General features: G+C 47.2%; 1 protein-coding gene across 1 annotated transcript; it reads right to left on the bottom strand.

Annotated features, from left to right (window-relative positions):
- Positions 1-335: 335 nt before the first annotated feature.
- Positions 336-959, bottom strand: LOC123147841 (lipid transfer protein EARLI 1-like). Its single transcript, XM_044567156.1, has one exon. It carries the CDS (start codon positions 889-891, stop codon positions 508-510), a length of 384 nt encoding a protein of 127 aa, XP_044423091.1. The 5' UTR covers positions 892-959; the 3' UTR covers positions 336-507.
- Positions 960-19,726: the final 18,767 nt, after the last annotated feature.

Genomic DNA, 19,726 nt, shown 5'->3' with positions numbered 1-19,726 from the left:
GAGCAAATCCACCAAGTACTGATCTGTCGAAGACACATCTCCACACGTCCACCAATGATGCTAGACGCATCATCGAGACGGGGTTAAACGGGAAGAATCTTATTGCATCATCAAGGAGCTACCGCCGTCTCGTCTTTCTGAATAGGACATAAACCCTAAAAAAACTCGAAGGAACATCTAAAAACAGATCCCTCCGGCCAACAAGCGCCGGATCCACCGCACCGCCGTGACCCTAAGGCCATCGGAAACAAGGGACCAGCGACGGTGTCGGCTAGAGGCAGAGAAACCATGGGGTAGGCGGATGCGCTTGTCTACGCCTCACGAACCATTATTCAGGATAAAAGTGCTTTTTTATTGGAGGAAAATGTCGCTTTTACAACCAGCGCACACGCTCTACACGCAGATACGTTTTACGTACGACCGGTACTGATGTTGATAACAAAAACACACGACCTGACACGTAGTACATGCACATGCACACGCATGCATGCACGATGGCTGATCCAATCAAGCGCAGCGGAAGCCCTTGGGCACCTTGCATCCGCAGTAGTTGAGCAGCAGCGTGAGGTCGACGTCGACGTCGAGGTTGATGCCGAGGACGTTGGCGTTGATGGCGAGGCAGACGCAGGCGGCGGCGTCCAGGTCGACCAGGCCGGAGATGAGGGAGCAGCACGGCTGCTTGGACCGCGACTGCCCCAGCACCACGTGGATCAGCCCGTCCAGCACGTCCGCGCACACCGCCAGCTTCACCGCGTTCACGGGGCAATTGCCCGCCGGCGACGGGCACGGGTGGCCGTTGCACGCCTCCGCCGGCCGCACGCCCGCGCATAGGAGCACGGCCACGACCGCCACCATTGCTACGGCCATGCTGCTCGGCCTGGATGCAGCCATTGCTCTTGCTCGCTCTAGTTCGTGAGTGGGCCTGGTGATGTAGCTGTGCTAGTTCAAGTTTTGCTTTAGCTTCGTGACTGTGTGAGTATATGAGTGATCTGGAGAGTATTTATAGGGGATCGAAACTGTGTGGCCGGGGCAGTATGGTCATCGATCAGATACTGATCGATTTGCCTGTTCCTGGAAGCTAGCTAGCTCAGGGCAATAGATCAATGATTTGCACACAGAAGGGACATGTTATACGACCCAACCAGAAAGACAAAGGATATGCTGATGGATTGCGCAAATTGCGTGTATAAATTCTTGTAATCGGCCGGCCATCCGAGGAGCTCCAGCTGACTAGTTGCAGCAAAACAACTTCCCAGAGCAAACATACAAACACCCGTGAACCATCAGCCGGCCGATGTCAAAATCAGATGACAAGCAGCGCAAGCAGGTCCATCCAAATTTACCCGAAAAAAAATTCATCCAATTTGCATCAAACTCCCACACACCTTTTTGTGGCTAACATCAAATTAAATTACTATGTTTATGGCAAATTTACATGTCATCTTTCCTCGTGTTCTTAGTAAAGGTGATGGATCGAAGCTTGGTTTTGGGATGCGAATCCCGAGATTAACTTTGGGCTGGACTCGTCATCATCGGCACGTGCGATGATTTCTTCTTAAAGGCGCGGCCTAGGAGGTATGTATTTTTCATTTTGAGTTTATCTTTTATCATAGAGTCAGTGGTTGTCTGTTGGAATTATTATCGCGAGGTATGCGGCCTTGTATTTTTTTCATGTCAGTTTTGTTCGACTGCTGGATTTTTGATATAAATAATTCTGTATGATTGTGTGCATCGCACAGTGCTAAGGCCGGGCTTATTCTCCTTTTCAATGAGAAAATCATATAGTATTGTGTCCTTATATTCTAGACTGCTACCCAAAAACCGTAACCTCATCTTGAAGGAAAATCCCCCCCTCCCGCCACCGCGTCGTCTCCTTCGAGGCGACTCGGGGGAAACCCTAACCGCCGCCGCCACACCCCTCCTCCCCCCTCCCCTTCCCCTCCGCCGCCGCCAGAGGTGTGCGCCGGCGCGCGCTCGACACCGATGAAGGTGGCGGCGGGGGATCTGGCGGCTCCACATAGCCTGGAGGGCCTCGGCATCCGGGGCGACGGCCCCGGGCGGAGAGCGCGGGGTGGCCCGGGCGACGGGCCATTCCGGCCGGAGCTGGTGAGGCGCCTCCCTCGGTCTCGCGGGGGACGAGGAGGCGTCGGTCCACGGTCGCTGGTGTGCGGCCTCCCCTGCGCGGTTGCCGCCGCCAGATGCATCTCATCCTCTCCGCCTCGATCTGCTCCTTCCATCGCCGGATCCGGGTCCTGGTGGCTTAGGCCGTTCTTCCCGGGCGCCAGTAGCGCGGATCTCGTCGAGTGGGGTTGGATCCAGGGGAAACCCCTGGCCGGCGCAGCCATGCCGCAGGCGACGCCCTGGGCGCCGTACCCTTCCTGGAGGCCGTGGTGAGGATCCTTCTCCCCCTCCTTCCGTTTCCCTGCTAGGTGAAAGCCTACGTCCCCTGATTCAGGCGGCGACGACACATCCGTGATGTGTTCCTTCTTGGAGGCGCAGTCCGGGATTGCAGGGGCGGCGAGAGAGTCGGGTTGTGGGTGTGATGGTGGCGGGTGGCAGCTTGGCTCGGCGCTTCACTGCCTTTTCTTCGGTGGCTCATCGCTGTTACCCTTGTTGTTGCGACGGTGGCCGTCAGCTCTAGCCCTTCGGTGTGGCTTAACCGCGGATGACGACGGTGCTCGGAATGGTGTGCTCTGAGCTAGCAGGTCTGCTCCTAGTTCCTTCTTCATGCGCAGCTTGGACGTCTTTCTCTGGGTTCTAGGGTGAACCGAGCTGCCGCCTGCCGGTGCGGCATCCTTCGAGCCAGGATGAGAGGGCAGGGGCCCTTTGCAACGGCAGTTCCAGAGGAGTGACAGTTCTGTCTTCGAGTTGGGCTACGATCACGATGCTTGCGCGGTGGTGCACCCCCTCAAGTCCGTAGCTTGTCCGGTTGGTGTAGGTCGTCCTGTAGGGTGATGGCGGCAGCATGGCGTGCTTGCTATGACTGCTGCCTTTGAGTCTGTTTTGCTCCTTGTATCAGTCGCTTGTTTCTCTTCTTAATTTTCCTTGTAAGTTGGTGTTCTTGTAATCCTGGCCTGTCGATGGCTTTGTTAATTCAAAGCCGGGCTCATATTGGGCCTCCGTTCTAAAAAAACCATAACCTACTGAAGGAAATATGCCCTAGAGTCAATAATAAAGTTATTATTTATTTTCTTATATCATGATAAATGTTTATTATTCATGCTAGAATTGTATTAACCGGAAACATAATACATGTGTGAATATATAGACAAACATAGTGTCACTAGTATGCATCTACTTGACTAGCTCGTTGATCGAAGATGGTTAAGTTTCCTAACCATAGACATGAGTTGTCATTTGATTAACAGGATCACATCATTAGGAGAATGATGTGATTGACTTGACCCATTTCGTTAGCTTAGCACTTGATCGTTTAGTTTGTTGCTATTGCTTTCTTCATGACTTATACATGTTCCTATGACTATGAGATTATGCAACTCCCGTTTACCGGAGGAACACTTTATGTGCTACCAAACGTCACTACGTAACTGGGTGATTATAAAGATGCTCTACAGGTGTCTCCGAAGGTACTTGTTGGGTTGGCGTATTTCAAGATTAGGATTTGTCACTTCGATTGTCGGAGAGGTATCTTTGGGCCCTCTCGTAATGCACATCACATAAGCCTTGCAAGCATTGCAACTAATAAGTTAGCTGCGGGATGATGTATTACGGAATGAGTAAAGATACTTGCCAGTAATGAGATTGAACTAGGTATTGAGATACCGACGATCAAATCTCGGGCAAGTAACATACCGATGACAAAGGGAACAACGTATGTTGTTATGCGGTCTGACCGATAAAAGATCTTCATAGAATATGTAGGAGCCAATATGAGCATCCAGGATCCGCTATTAGTTATTGACCGGAGACGTGTCTCGGTCATGTCTACATTGTTCTCGAACCCGTCGGGTCCGCACGCTTAACGTTACGATGACAATTTCATTATGAGTTTATATATTTTGATGTACCGAAGGTTGTTCGGAGTCCCGGATATGATCACAAACATGACGAGGAGTCTCGAAATGGTCGAGACATAAAGATCGATATATTGGACGGCTATATTCGGACACCGGAAGTGTTTTCGGGTGATTTCGGAGAAAACCGTAGTGCCGGAAGGGTTACTGGAACCCCCCGGGGAAGTATTGGGCCTTAGTGGGCCTGAGGGGAGAGAGAGGGCAGCATCCCCAGAGGTGGCGCACCCCCTCCCATGGGGAGTCCAAATTGGACTAGGGGAGGGGGGCGCGGCCCCTCTTTCCCTCTCCCTCTCCCTCTCTTTCCTTCCCCCTTCCCTCTTCCTAGTTGGACTAGGAAAGGGGAGTCCTACTCCTACTAGGAGGAGGACTCCCCCCTCCTTGGCGCGCCCCAAGGGCCGGCCGGCCTCCCCCCTTGCTCCTTTATATACAGGGGCAGGGGGCACCTCTAGACACACAAGTTGATCTTTGTGATCGTTCTCTTAGCCGTGTGCAGTGCCCCCTTTCACCATAATCCTCAATAATATTGTAGCGGTGCTTAGGCGAAGCCCTGCGACGGTAGAACATCAAGATCGTCACCACGCTGTCGTGCTGACGGAACTCTTCCCCGACACATTGCTGGATCAGAGTCCGGGGATCGTCATCGAGCTGAACGTGTGCTAGAACTCGGAGGTGCCGTAGTTTCGGTGCTTGATCGGTCGGGCCGTGAAGACGTACGACTACATCAACCGCGTTGTGATAACGCTTCCGCTTCCGGTCTACGAGGGTACGTAGACAACACTCTCCCCTCTCGTTGCTATGCATCACGATGATCTTGCGTGTGCGTAGGAATTTTTTTTGAAATTACTACGTTCCCCAACAGTGGCATCCGAGCCTAGGTTTTATGCGTTGATGTTATGCACGAGTAGAACACAAGTGAGTTGTGGGCGATATAAGTCATACTGCTTACCAGCATGTGAAGGAAATATGCCCTAGAGGCAATAATAAAGTTATTATTTATTTCCTTATATCATGATAAAAGTTTATTATTCATGCTAGAATTGTATTAACCGGAAACATAATACATGTGTGAATACATAGACAAACAGAGTGTCACTAGTATGCCTCTACTTGACTAGCTTGTTAATCAAAGATGGTTATGTTTCCTAACCATGGACAAAGAGTTGTCATTTGATTAACGGGATCACATCATTAGTTGAATGATCTGATTGACATGACCCATTCCATTAGCTTAGCACCCGATCGTTTAGTATGTTGCTATTGCTTTCTTCATGACTTATACATGTTCCTATGACTATGAGATTATGCAACTCCCGTTTGCCGGAGGAACACTTTGTGTGCTACCAAACGTCACAATGTAACTGGGTGATTATAAAGGTGCTCTACAGGTGTCTCCAAAGGTACATGTTGGGTTGGCGTATTTCGAGATTAGGATTTGTCACTCCGATTGTCGGAGAGGTATCTCTGGGCCCTCTCGGTAATGCACATCACTGAAGCCTTGCAAGCATTACAACTAATGAGTTAGTTGCGGGATGATGTATTACGGAACGAGTAAAAAGACTTGCTGGTAACGAGGTTGAACTAGGTATGGGATACCGACGATCGAATCTCGGGCAAGTAACATACCGGTGACAAAGGGAACAACGTATGTTGTTATGCGGTCTGACCGATAAAAGATCTTCATAGAATATGTAGGAGCCAATATGAGCATCCAGGTTCCGCTATTGGTTATTGACCAGAGACGTGTCTCGGTCATGTCTACATTGTTCTCGAACCCGTAGGGTCCGCACGCTTAAGGTTACGATGACAGTTATATTATGAGTTTATGCATTTTTGATGTACCGAAGTTTGTTCGGAGTCCCGGATGTGATCACGGACATGACGAGGAGTCTCAAAATGGTCTAGACATAAAGATTGATATATTGGAAGCCTATGTTTGGATATTGGAAGTGTTCTGGGTGAAATCGGGATTTTACCGGAGTACCGGGAGGTTACCGGAACCCCCCAGGAGGTATATGGGCCTTAGTGGGCCTTAGTGGAAGAGAGGAGTGTTGGGGAACGTTGCAGAAAATTAAAATTTTTCCTACGGTTTCACCAAGATCCATATATGAGTTCATCTAAGCAACGAGTCAAGGGAGAGAGTTTGCATCTACATACCACTTGTAGATCGCGTGCGGAAGCTTGCAAGGTGATGATGTAGTCGTACTCGACGTGATCCAAATCACCGATGACCAGCGCCGAACGGACGACACCTCCGCGTTCAACACACGTACGGGACGGGAGACGTCTCCTCCTTCTTGATCCAGCAAGGGGGAAGGAGAGGTTGATGAAGATCCAGCAGCACGACGGCGTGGTGGTGGATGCAGGGCGTCACAGCAGCAGGGCTTCGCCGAGACTACGAGGGAGAGACGTAACGGGGGGAGATGGAGGCGCCAGGGGCTGGTGTGTGAAGTCCCTCCTCTCCCCCACTATATATAGGGGTGCCAGGGGGGGCGCCGGCCCTAGTAGATGAGATCTACTAGGGGGGGCGGCGGCCTAGGGGAGGTTTCCCTCCCCCCCAAGGCACCTAGGGGTGCCTTCCACCACTAGGACTCCTCCTAGGGGGAAACCCTAGGCGCATGGGCCTATAGGGGCTGGTGCCCTTGGCCCATGAAGGCCAAGGCGCACCCCCTACAGCCCATGTGGCCCCCCGGGACAGGTGGCCCCACCCGGTGGACCCCCGGGACCCTTCCGGTGGTCCCGGTACAATACCGATAACCCCGAAACTTGTCCCGATGCCCGAAATAGCACTTCCTATATATAATTCTTTACCTCCGGACCATTCCGGAACTCCTTGTGACGTCCGGGATCTCATCCGGGACTCCGAACAACATTCGGGTTTCTGCATATACATATCTTCATAACCCTAGCGTCACCGAACCTTAAGTGTGTAGACCCTACGGGTTCGGGAGACATGCAGACATGACCGAGACGCTCTCAGTCAATAACCATCAGCGGGATCTGGATACCCATGATGGCTCCCACATGCTCCTCGATGTTGTCATCGGATGAACCACGATGTCGAGGATTCGATCAAACCCTGTATGCAATTCCCTTTGTCAATCGGTACGTTACTTGCCCGAGACTCGATCGTCGGTATCCCAATACCTTGTTCAGTCTCGTTACCGGCAAGTCACTTTACTCGTACCGTAATGCATGATCCCGTGTCCAACACCTTGGTCACATTGAGCTCAATATGATGATGCATTACCGAGTGGGCCCAGAGATACCTCTCCGTCATACGGAGTGACAAATCCCAGTCTCGATCCGTGTCAACCCAACAGCTACTTTCGGAGATACCTGTAATGCACCTTTATAGTCACCCAGTTACGTTGTGACGTTTGATACACCCAAGGCACTCTACGGTATCCGGGAGTTACACGATCTCATGGTCTAAGGAAGAGATACTTGACATTGCAAAGCTCTAGCAAAACGAACTACACGATCTTTTATGCTATGCTTAGGATTGGGTCTTGTCCATCACATCATTCTCCTAATGATGTGATCCCGTTATCAACGACATCCAATGTCCATAGTCAGGAAACCATGACTATCTGTTGATCACAACGAGCTGGTCAACTAGAGGCTTACCAGGGACATATTGTGGTCTAAGTATTCACACGTGTATTACGATTTCCGGATAATACAGTTATAGCATGAATAAAAGACAATTATCATGAACAATGAAATATAATAATACTTTTATTATTGCCTCTAGGGCATATTTCCAACAGTCTCCCACTTGCACTAGAGTCACCAATCTAGTTACATTGTGATGAATCGAACACCCATAGAGTTCTGGTGTTGATCATGTTTTGCACGCGAGAGAGGTTTAGTCAGCGGATCTGCGACATTCAGATCCGTGTGCACTTTGCAAATCTCTATGTCTCCATCTTGAACATTTTCACGGATGGAGTTGAAACGACGCTTGATGTGCCTGGTCTTCTTGTGAAACCTGGGCTCCTTGGCGAGGGCAATAGCTCCAGTGTTGTCACAGAAGAGTTTGATCGGCCCCGACGCATTGGGTATGACTCCTAGGTCGGTGATGAACTCCTTCACCCAAATCGCTTCATGTGCTGCCTCCGAGGCTGCCATGTACTCCGCTTCACACGTAGATCCCGCCACGACGCTCTGCTTGCAGCTGCACCAGCTTACTGCTCCACCATTCAACATATACACGTATCCGGTTTGTGACTTAGAGTCATCCAGATCTGAGTCGAAGCTAGCGTCGACGTAACCCTTTACGACGAGCTCTTCGTCTCCTCCATAAACGAGAAACATGTCCTTCGTCCTTTTCAGGTACTTCAGGATATTCTTGACCGCTGTCCAGTGTTCCTTGCCGGGATTACTTTGGTATCTTGCTACCAAACTTACGGCAAGGTTTACATCGGGTCTGGTACACAGCATGGCATACATAATAGATCCTATGGCTGAAGCATAGGGGATGACACTCATCTCTTCTTTATCTTTTGCCGTGGTCGGTGACTGAGCTGAGCTCAGTCTCATACCTTGTAACATAGGCAAGAACCCCTTCTTGGACTGATCCATTCTGAATCTCTTCAAAATCTTATCAAGGTATGTGCTTTGTGAAAGACCTATGAGGCGTCTCGATCTATCTCTATAGATCTTGATGCCTAATATATAAGCAGCTTCTCCAAGGTCCTTCATTGAAAAACACTTATTCAAGTAGGCCTTAATGCTGTCCAGAAATTCTATATTATTTCCCATCAGGAGTATGTCATCTACATATAATATGAGAAATGCTACAGAGCTCCCACTCACTTTCTTGTAAACGCAGGCTTCTCCATAAGTCTGCATAAACCCAAACGCTTTGATCATCTCATCAAAGCGAATGTTCCAACTCCGAGATGCTTGCACCAGTCCATAAATGGATCGCTGGAGCTTGCATACTTTGTTAGCGTTCCGAGGATCGACAAAACCTTCCGGCTGCATCATATACAGTTCTTCCTTAAGATGCCCGTTAAGGAATGCTGTTTTGACGTCCATCTGCCATATCTCATAATCATAGTATGCGGCAATTGCTAACATGATTCGGACGGACTTTAGCTTCGCTACGGGAGAGAATGTCTCGTCGTAGTCAATCCCTTGAACCTGTCGATAACCCTTAGCGACAAGTCGAGCTTTATAGATGGTAATATTACCATCCGCGTCCGTCTTCTTCTTAAAGATCCATTTGTTTTCTATCGCTCGCCGATCATCGGGCAAGTCTGTCAAAGTCCATACTTTGTTTTCATACATGGATTCTATCTCGGATTTCATGGCTTCAAGCCATTTGTTGGAATCCGGGCCCGCCATTGCTTCTTCATAGTTCGAAGGTTCATTGTTGTCTAACAACATGATTTCCAGGACAGGGTTGCCGTACCACTCTGGTGCGGAACGTGTCCTTGTGGACCTACGAAGTTCAGCAGTAACTTGATCCGAAGTACCTTGATCATTATCATTGTTTTCCTCTTCAGTTGGTGTGGGCATCACAGGAACGGTTTCCTGCGCTGCGCCACTTTCCCGCTCAAGAGGTAGTACTTCATCGAGTTCTACTTTCCTCCCACTTACTTCTTTCGAGAGAAACTCTTTTTCCAGAAAGCATCCGTTCTTGGCTACAAAGATCTTGCCTTCGGATCTTAAGTAGAAGGTATACCCTACAGTTTCCTTAGGGTATCCTATGAATACGCATTTTTCCGACTTGGGTTCGAGCTTTTCAGGTTGAAGTTTCTTGACATAAGCATCGCATCCCCAAACTTTTAGAAACGACAGCTTAGGTTTCTTTCCAAACCATAATTCATACGGTGTCGTCTCAACGGATTTAGACGGTGCCCTATTTAAAGTGAATGTAGCTGTCTCTAGAGCGTATCCCCAAAATGATAGCGGTAAATCGGTAAGAGACATCATAGACCGCACCATATCCAATAGAGTGCGATTACGACGTTCGGACACACCGTTTCGCTGAGGTGTTCCAGGCGGCGTGAGCTGTGAAACGATTCCACATTTCTTTAAGTGTGTACCAAATTCGTGACTTAAGTATTCTCCTCCACGATCTGATCGTAAGAATTTTATCTTTCGGTCACGTTGATTCTCCACCTCATTCTGAAATTCCTTGAACTTTTCAAAGGTCTCAGACTTGTGTTTCATTAAGTAGACATACCCATATCTACTCAAGTCATCTGTGAGAGTGAGAACATAACGATATCCTCCGCGAGCCTCAACGCTCATTGGACCGCACACATCGGTATGTATGATTTCCAACAAGTTGGTTGCTCGCTCCATTGTTCCGGAGAACGGAGTCTTGGTCATTTTGCCCAAGAGGCATGGTTCGCACGTGTCAAACGATTCATAATCAAGAGACTCTAAAAGTCCATCGGCATGGAGCTTCTTCATGCGCTTGACACCAATGTGACCAAGGCGGCAGTGCCACAAGTATGTGGGACTATCGTTATCAACTTTAAATCTTTTGGCATCTACACTATGAACATGTGTAATATTACGCTCGAGATTCATTAAGAATAAACCATTGACCATCGGAGCATGACCATAAAACATATCTCTCATATAAATCGAACAACCATTATTCTCAGACTTAAATGAGTAGCCATCTCGTATTAAACGAGATCCTGATACAATGTTCATGCTCAAACTTGGCACTAAATAACAATTATTAAGGTTCAAAACTAATCCCGTAGGTAAATGTAGAGGCAGCGTGCCGACGGCGATCACATCGACTCTGGAACCATTCCCGACGCGCATCGTCACCTCGTCCTTTGCCAGTCTCCGTTTATTCCGCAGCTCCTGCTGTGAGTTACAAATATGAGCAACGGCACCGGTATCAAATACCCAGGAGTTACTACGATTACTGGTAAGGTACACATCAATCACATGTATATCAAATATACCTTTGGTGTTGCCGGCCTTCTTATCCGCTAAGTATTTGGGGCAGTTCCGCTTCCAGTGACCCTTCCCCTTGCAATAAAAGCACTCAGTCTCAGGCTTGGGTCCATTCTTTGACTTCTTCCCGGTAACTGGCTTACCAGGCGCGGCAACATCTTTGCCGTCCTTCTTGAAGTTCTTCTTACCCTTGCCCTTCTTGAACTTAGTGGTCTTATTGACCATCAACACTTGATGTTCTTTCTTGATTTCAGCCTCTGCTGACTTCAGCATCGAGAACACTTCAGGAATGGTCTTTTCCATCCCCTGCATGTTGTAGTTCATCACAAAGCTCTTGTAGCTTGGTGGGAGCGACTGGAGGATTCTGTCAATGACCGCCTCATCTGGGAGGTTAATGTTCAGCTGGGTCATACGGTTGTGCAACCCAGACATCTTCAGGATGTGCTCACTGACAGAACTGTTTTCCTCCATCTTACAACTGTAGAACTTGTCGGAGACATCATATCTCTCGACCCGGGCATGAGCTTGAAAAACTAGTTTCAGCTCTTCGAACATCTCATATGCTCCGTGATGCTCAAAACGCTTTTGGAGCCCCGGTTCTAAGCTGTAAAGCATGCCGCACTGAACGAGGGAGTAATCATCAGCGCGAGACTGCCAAGCATTCATAATGTCTTGGTTCTCTGGGACGGGAGCGTCACCTAGCGGTCCTTCTAGGACATATTGTTTCCTGGCAGCTATGAGGATGATCCTCAGGTTCCGGACCCAGTCCGTATAGTTGCTGCCATCATCTTTCAGCTTGGTTTTCTCTAGGAACGCGTTGAAGTTCATGTTGACATTAGCGTTGGCCATTGATCTACAAGACATATTTGCAAAGGTTTTAGACTAAGTTCATGATAATAAAGTTCTAATCAAATTATGAACTCCCACTTAGATTAGACATCCCTCTAGTCATCTAAGTGTTACACGATCCGAGTCGACTAGGCCGTGTCCGATCATCACGTGAGACGGACTAGTCATCGTCGGTGAACATTCTCATGTTGATCGTATCTTCCATACGACTCGTGTTCGACCTTTCGGTCTCCGTGTTCCGAGGCCATGTCTGCACATGCTAGGCTCGTCAAGTTAACCCTAAGTGTTTTCGCTGTGTAAAACTGTCTTACACCCGTTGTATGTGAACGTAAGAATCCATCACACCCGATCATCACGTGGTGCTTAGAAGCGACGAACTGTAGCAACGGTGCACAGTTAGGGGAGAACACTTCTTGAAATTTTATAAGGGATCATCTTATTTACTACCGTCGTCCTAAGTAAACAAGATGCATAATACATAATAAACATCACATGCAATTATATAGTTGTGACATGATATGGCCAATATCATATAGCTCCATTGATCTTCATCTTCGGGGCTCCATGATCATCTTGTCACCGGCTTGACACCATGATCTCCATCATCGTGTCTTCATGAAGTTGTCACGCCAACGACTACTTCTACTTCTATGACTAACGTTTAGCAATAAAGTAAAGTAGTTTACATGACGTTATTCAATGACACGCAGGTCATACAAAAAATAATGACAACTCCTATGGCTCCTGCCGGTTGTCATACTCATCGACATGCAAGTCGTGAATCCTATTACAAAGAACATGATCTCATACATCACAATTCATCATTCATCACAACTTCTGGCCATATCACATCACATGATCAATCGCTGCAAAAACAAGTTAGACGTCCTCTAATTGTTGTTGCATCTTTTACGTGGCTGCAATTGGGTTCTAGCAAGAACGTTTTCTTACCTACGAATTACCACAACGTGATTTTGTCAACTTCTATTTACCCTTCATAAGGGCCCTGTTCATCGATTCCGCTCCAACTAAGGTGGGAGAGACAGACACCCGCCAGCCACCTTATGCAACTAGTGCATGTCAGTCGGTGGAACCGGTCTCACGTAAGCGTACGTGTAAGGTTGGTCCGGGCCGCTTCATCCCACAATACCGTTGAGCAAGAAAAGACTAGTAGAGGCAAGTAAGATGACAAAATCCACGCCCACAACAAAATTGTGTTCTACTCGTGCAAAGAGAACTACGCATAAACCTGGCTCATGATGCCACTGTTGGGGAACGTTGCAGAAAATTAAAATTTTTCCTACGGTTTCACCAAGATCCATCTATGAGTTCATCTAAGCAACGAGTCAAGGGAGAGAGTTTGCATCTACATACCACTTGTAGATCGCGTGCGGAAGCTTGCAAGGTGATGATGTAGTCGTACTCGACGTGATCCAAATCACCGATGACCAGCGCCGAACGGACGGCACCTCCGCGTTCAACACACGTACGGGACGGGAGACGTCTCCTCCTTCTTGATCCAGCAAGGGGGAAGGAGAGGTTGATGAAGATCCAGCAGCACGATGGCGTGGTGGTGGATGCAGGGCGTCACAGCAGCAGGGCTTCGCCTAGACTACGAGGGAGAGACGTAACGGGGGGAGATGGAGGCGCCAGGGGCTGGTGTGTGAAGTCCCTCCTCTCCCCCACTATATATAGGGGTGCCAGGGGGGGCGCCGGCCCTAGTAGATGAGATCTACTAGGGGGGGCGGCGGCCTAGGGGAGGTTTCCCTCCCCCCCAAGGCACCTAGGGGTGCCTTCCACCACTAGGACTCCTCCTAGGGGGAAACCCTAGGCGCATGGGCCTATAGGGGCTGGTGCCCTTGGCCCATGAAGGCCAAGGCGCACCCCCTACAGCCCATGTGGCCCCCCGGGACAGGTGGCCCCACTCGGTGGACCCCCGGGACCCTTCCGGTGGTCCCGGTACAATACCGATAACCCCGAAACTTGTCCCGATGCCCGAAATAGCACTTCCTATATATAATTCTTTACCTCCGGACCATTCCGGAACTCCTTGTGACGTCCGGTATCTCATCCGGGACTCCGAACAACATTCGGGTTTCTGCATATACATATCTTCATAACCCTAGCGTCACCGAACCTTAAGTGTGTAGACCGTACGGGTTCGAGAGGCATGCAGACATGACCGAGACGCTCTCAGTCAATAACCATCAGCGGGATCTGGATACCCATGATGGCTCCCACATGCTCCTCGATGTTGTCATCGGATGAACCACGATGTCGAGGATTCGATCAAACCCTGTATGCAATTCCCTTTGTCAATCGGTACGTTACTTACCCGAGACTTGATCGTCGGTATCCCAATACCTTGTTCAGTCTCGTTACCGGCAAGTCACTTTACTCGTACCGTAATGCATGATCCCGTGTCCAACACCTTGGTCACATTGAGCTCAATATGATGATGCATTACCGAGTGGGCCCAGAGATACCTCTCCGTCATACGGAGTGACAAATCCCAGTCTCGATCCGTGTCAACCCAACAGCTACTTTCGGAGATACCTGTAATGCACCTTTATAGTCACCCAGTTACGTTGTGACGTTTGATACACCCAAGGCACTTCTACGGTATCCGGGAGTTACACGATCTCATGGTCTAAGGAAGAGATACTTGACATTGACAAAGCTCTAGAAATACGAACTACACGATCTTTTATGCTATGCTTAGGATTGGGTCTTGTCCATCACATCATTCTCCTAATGATGTTATCCCGTTATCAACGACATCCAATGTCCATAGTCAGGAAACCATGACTATCTGTTGATCACAACAAGCTGGTCAACTAGAGGCTTACCAGGGACATATTGTGGTCTAAGTATTCACACGTGTATTACGATTTCCGGATAATACAGTTATAGCATGAATAAAAGACAATTATCATGAACAATGAAATATAAGAATACTTTTATTATTGCCTCTAGGGCATATTTCCAACAAGGAGAGGTGGCCAGAGATGGGCCGCGTGCCCCTCCCCCCCTTGGTCCGAATAGGACAAGGAGAGGGGGCCGGCCACCCTTCCTTTTCTCTCTCTCCTCTTTTCCCCTTCCGCGAATCCTATTCCAACTAGGAAAGGGGGGGAGTCCTACTCCCGGAGGGAGTAGGACTCCTCCTGGCGCGCCTCCTCTTGGCCGGCCAGCCCCCCCTTTGAGCCTTTATATACGGAGGCAAGGGGCACCCCTAGAGACACAAGTTGATCCACATGATCATATTCTTAGCCGTGTGCGGTGCCCCCTTCCACCATAGTCCTCGATAATATTGTAGCGGTGCTTAGGCGAAGCCCTGCGACGGTAGTACATCAAGATCGTCACCATATCATCATGCTGACGGAACTCTTCCCCGACACTTTGCTGGATCGGAGTCCGAGGATCGTCATCGAGCTGAACGTGTGCTAGAACTCGGAGGTGCCGTAGTTTCGGTGCTTGATCAGTCGGGCCGTGGAGACGTACGACTACATCAACCAAGTTAACGCTTCCATTGTCGATCTACAAGGGTACGTAGATCACACTCTCCCCTCTCGTTGCTATGCATCACCATGATCTTGCGTGTGCGTAGGAAAATTTTGTAATTACTACGTTACCCAACAGTGGCATCCGAGCCTAAGTTTTATGTGTTGATGTTATATGCACGAGTAGAACACAAGTGAGTTCTGGGCGATATAAGTCATACTGCTTACCAGCATGTCATACTTTGGTTCGGCGGTATTGTTGGACGAAGCGGCCCGGACCGACATTACGCATACGCTTACGCGAGACCGGTTCTCCCGACGTGCTTTGCACAAAGGTGGCTAGCGGGTGACAGTTTCTCCAACTTTAGTTGAACTGAGTGTGGCTACGCCCGGTCCTTGCGAAGGTTAAAACAACACCAACTTGACAAACTATCATTGTGGTTTTGATGCGTAGGTAAGATTGGTTCTTGCTTAAGCCCGTAGCAGCCATGTAAAACTTGCAACAACAAAGTAGAGGACATCTAACTTGTTTTTGCAGGGCATGTTGTGATGTGATATGGTCAAGACATGATGCTAAATTTTATTGTATGAGATGATCATGTTTTGTAACCGAGTTATCGGCAATTGGCAGGAGCCATATGGTTGTCGCTTTATTGTATGCAATGCAATCGCGCTGTAATGCTTTACTTTATCACTAAGCGGTAGCGATAGTCATGGAAGCATGAGATTGGCGAGACGACAACGATGCTATGATGGAGATCAAGGTGTCGCACCGGTGACGATGGTGATCACGACGGTGCTTCGAAGATGGAGATCACAAACACAAGATGATGATGGCCATATCATATCACTTATATTGATTGCATGTGATGTTTATCTTTTATGCATCTTATCTTGCTTTGATTGACGGTAGCATTATAAGATGATCTCTCACTAATTATCAAGAAGTGTTCTCCCTGAGTATGCACCGTTGCGAAAGTTCTTCGTGCTGAGACACCACGTGATGATCGGGTGTGATAGGCTCTGCGTTCAAATACAACGGGTGCAAAACAGTTGCACACGCAGAATACTCAGGTTATACTTGACAAGCCAAGCATATACAGATATGGCCTCGGAACACGGAGACCGAAAGGTCGAGCGTGAATCATATAGTAGATATGATCAACATAGTGATGTTCACCAACGAAACTACTCCATCTCACGTGATGATCGGACATGGTTTAGTTGACTTGGATCACGTAATCACTTAGAGGATTAGAGGGATGTCTATCTAAGTGGGAGTTCTTTAAGTAATATGATTAAATTGAACTTAAATTTATCATGAACTTAGTCCTGGTAGTATTTTGCAAATCATGTTGTAGATCAATAGCTCGCGTTGTTGCTTCCCTATGTTTATTTTGATATGTTCCTAGAGAAAATTGTATTGAAAAATGTTAGTAGCAAAAATACGGATTGGATCCATGATCTGAGGTTTATCCTCATTGCTGCATAGAAGAATTATGTCCTTAATGCACCGCTAGGTGACGGACCTATTGCAGGAGCAGATGCAGACGTTATGAACGTTTGGCTAGCTCAATATGATGACTACTTGATAGTTTAGTGCACCATGCTTAACGGCTTAGAATCGGGACTTCAAAGACGTTTTTGAACGTCATGGACCATATGAGATGTTCCAGGAGTTGAAGTTAATATTTCAAGCAAATACCCGAGTTGAGAGATATGAAGTCCCCAACAAGTTCTATAGCTAAAAGATGGAGGAGAATCGCTCAACTAGTGAGCATGTGCTCAGATTGTCTGGGTACTACAATCGCTTGAATCAAGTGGGAGTTAATCTTCCAGATAAAATAGTGATTGACAGAATTTTCTAGTCACCATCACCAAGTTAGTAGAACTTCATGATGAACTATATTATGCAAGGGATGACGAAAATGACTCCCAAGCTTTTCATGATGATGAAATCAATGAAGGTAGAAATCAAGAAAGAGCATCAAGTGTTGATGGTTGACAAGACCACTAGTTTCAAGAAAAAGGGCAAAGGGAAGAAGGGGAACTTCAAGAAGAACGGCAAGCAAGTTGCTGCTCAAGTGAAGAAGCCCAAGTCTGGTCCTAAGCCTGAGACTAAGTGCTTCTACTGCAAAGGGACTGGTCACTGGAAGCAGAACTACCCCAAGTGATTGGCGGATAAGAAGGATGGCAAAGTGAACATAAGTATATTTGATATACATGTTATTGATGTGTACTTTACTAGTGTTTATAGCAACCCCTCAGTATTTGATACTAGTTCAGTTGCTAAGAGTAGTAACTCGAAACGGGAGTTGCAAAATGAACAGAGACTTGTTAAGGGTGAAGTGACGATGTGTGTTGGAAGTGGTTACAAGATTGATATGATCATCATCACACACTCCCTGTACTTTCGGGATTAGTGTTGAACCTAAATAAGTGTTATTTGGTGTTTGCGTTGAGCATGAATATGATTTGATCATGTTTATTGCAATACGGTTATTCATTTAAGTTAGAGAATAATTGTTGTTCTGTTTACATGAATAAAACCTTATATGGTTACACACCCAATGAAAATGGTTCATTGGATCTCGATCGTAGTGATACACATAATCATAATATTGAAACCAAAAGATGCAAAGTTAATAATGATAGTGCAACTTATTTGTGGCACTGCCATTTAGGTCATATTGGTGTAAAGCGCATGAAGAAACTCCATGCTGATGGGCTTTTGGGATCACTTGATTATGAATCAGTTGATGCTTGCGAACCATGCCTTATGGGCAAGATGACTAAGACTCTGTTCTTCGGAACAATGGAGCGAGCAACAGATTTGTTGGAAATCATACATACTGATGTATGTGGTCCGATGAATATTGAGGCTCGCGACAGGTATCATTATTTTCTGATCTTCACAGATGATTTGAGCAGATATGAGCATATCTACTTGATGAAACACAAGTCTGAAACATTTGAAAAGTTCAAAGAATTTCAGAGTGAAGTGGAGAATCATCGTAACAAAAATAAAAGTTTCTACGATATGATCGCAGAAGTAAAATATTTGAGTTACGAGTTTGGCCTTCAGTTAAAAACAATGTGAAATAGTTTCACTACTCACGCCACCTAGAACACCACAGTGTAATGGTGTGTCCGAACATCATAACCATACTTTATTAGATATGGTGCGATCTATGATATCTCTTACCGATCTACCACTATCGTTTTGGGGTTATGCATTAAAGACAGCTGCATTCACATTTAAAAGGGCACCATCTAAGTCCGTTGAGACGACACAATCTGAACTGTGGTTTGGCAAGAAACCAAAGTTGTCATTTCTTAAAGTTTGGGATTGTGATGCTTATATGAAAAAGTTTCATCCTGATAAGCTCAAACCCAAATCGGAGAAATATGTCTTCATAGGATACCCCAAAGAGACTATTGGGTTCACCTTCTATCACAGATCCGAAGGCAAGACTTTTGTTGCTAAGTTCGGAAACTTTCTGGAGAAGGAGTTTCTCTCGAAAGAAGTGAATGGGAGGAAATTAGAACTTGACGAGGTAACTGTACCTGCTCCCTTATTGGAAAGTAGTGCATCACAAAAAACTGTTTCTGTGACACCTACACCAATTAGTGAGGAAGCTAATGATAATGATCATGAAACTTCAGAACAAGATACTACTGAAACTCGTAGATCAACCAGAGTGAGATCCGCGCCAGAGTGGTACGGTAATCCTGTTCTGGAAGTCATGCTACTAGATCATGATGAACCTACGAACTATGAAGAAGCGATGGTGAGCCCAGATTCCGCAAAATGGCTTGAAGCCATGAAATCTGAGATGGGATCCATGTATGAGAACAAAGTGTGGACTTTGGTTGACTTGCCCAATGATAGGCAAGCAATTGAGAATAAATGGATCTTCAAGAAGAAGACTGACGCCGACGGTAATACTACTGTCTACAAAGCTCGACTTGTCGCAAAAGGGTTTAGGCAAGTTCAAGGGATTGACTACGATGAGACCTTCTCACCCGTAGCGATGCTTAAGTCTGTCCGAATAATGTTAGCAATTGCCGCATTTTATGATTATGAAATTTGGCAGATGGATGTCAAAACTGCATTCCTGAATGGATTTCTAGAAGAAGAGTTGTATATGATGCAACCAGAAGGTTTTGTCGATCCAAAGGGAGCTAACAAAGTGTGCAAGCTCCAGCGATCCATTTATGGACTGGTGCAAGCCTCTCGGAGTTGGAATAAATGCTTTGATAGTGTGATCAAAGCATTTGGTTTTATACAGACTTTCGGAGAAGCCTATATTTACAAGAAAGTGAGTGGGAGCTCTGTAGCATTTCTGATATTATATGTGGATGACATATTACTGATTGGAAATGATATAGAATTTCTGGATAGCATAA

Source organism: Triticum aestivum, chromosome 7A (assembly GCF_018294505.1).
Source record: "Triticum aestivum cultivar Chinese Spring chromosome 7A, IWGSC CS RefSeq v2.1, whole genome shotgun sequence".
Taxonomy (NCBI): Eukaryota; Viridiplantae; Streptophyta; class Magnoliopsida; order Poales; family Poaceae; genus Triticum; species Triticum aestivum.
The sequence above is the reverse complement of the archived record's forward strand: the minus strand, read 5'-3'. Positions and strand labels throughout refer to the sequence as shown.

Excerpts from the sequence above, each read along its gene's own strand:
- LOC123147841 (XM_044567156.1), bottom strand. The coding sequence starts at position 891 with ATGGCTGCATCCAGGCCGAGCAGCATGGCCGTAGCAATGGTGGCGGTC.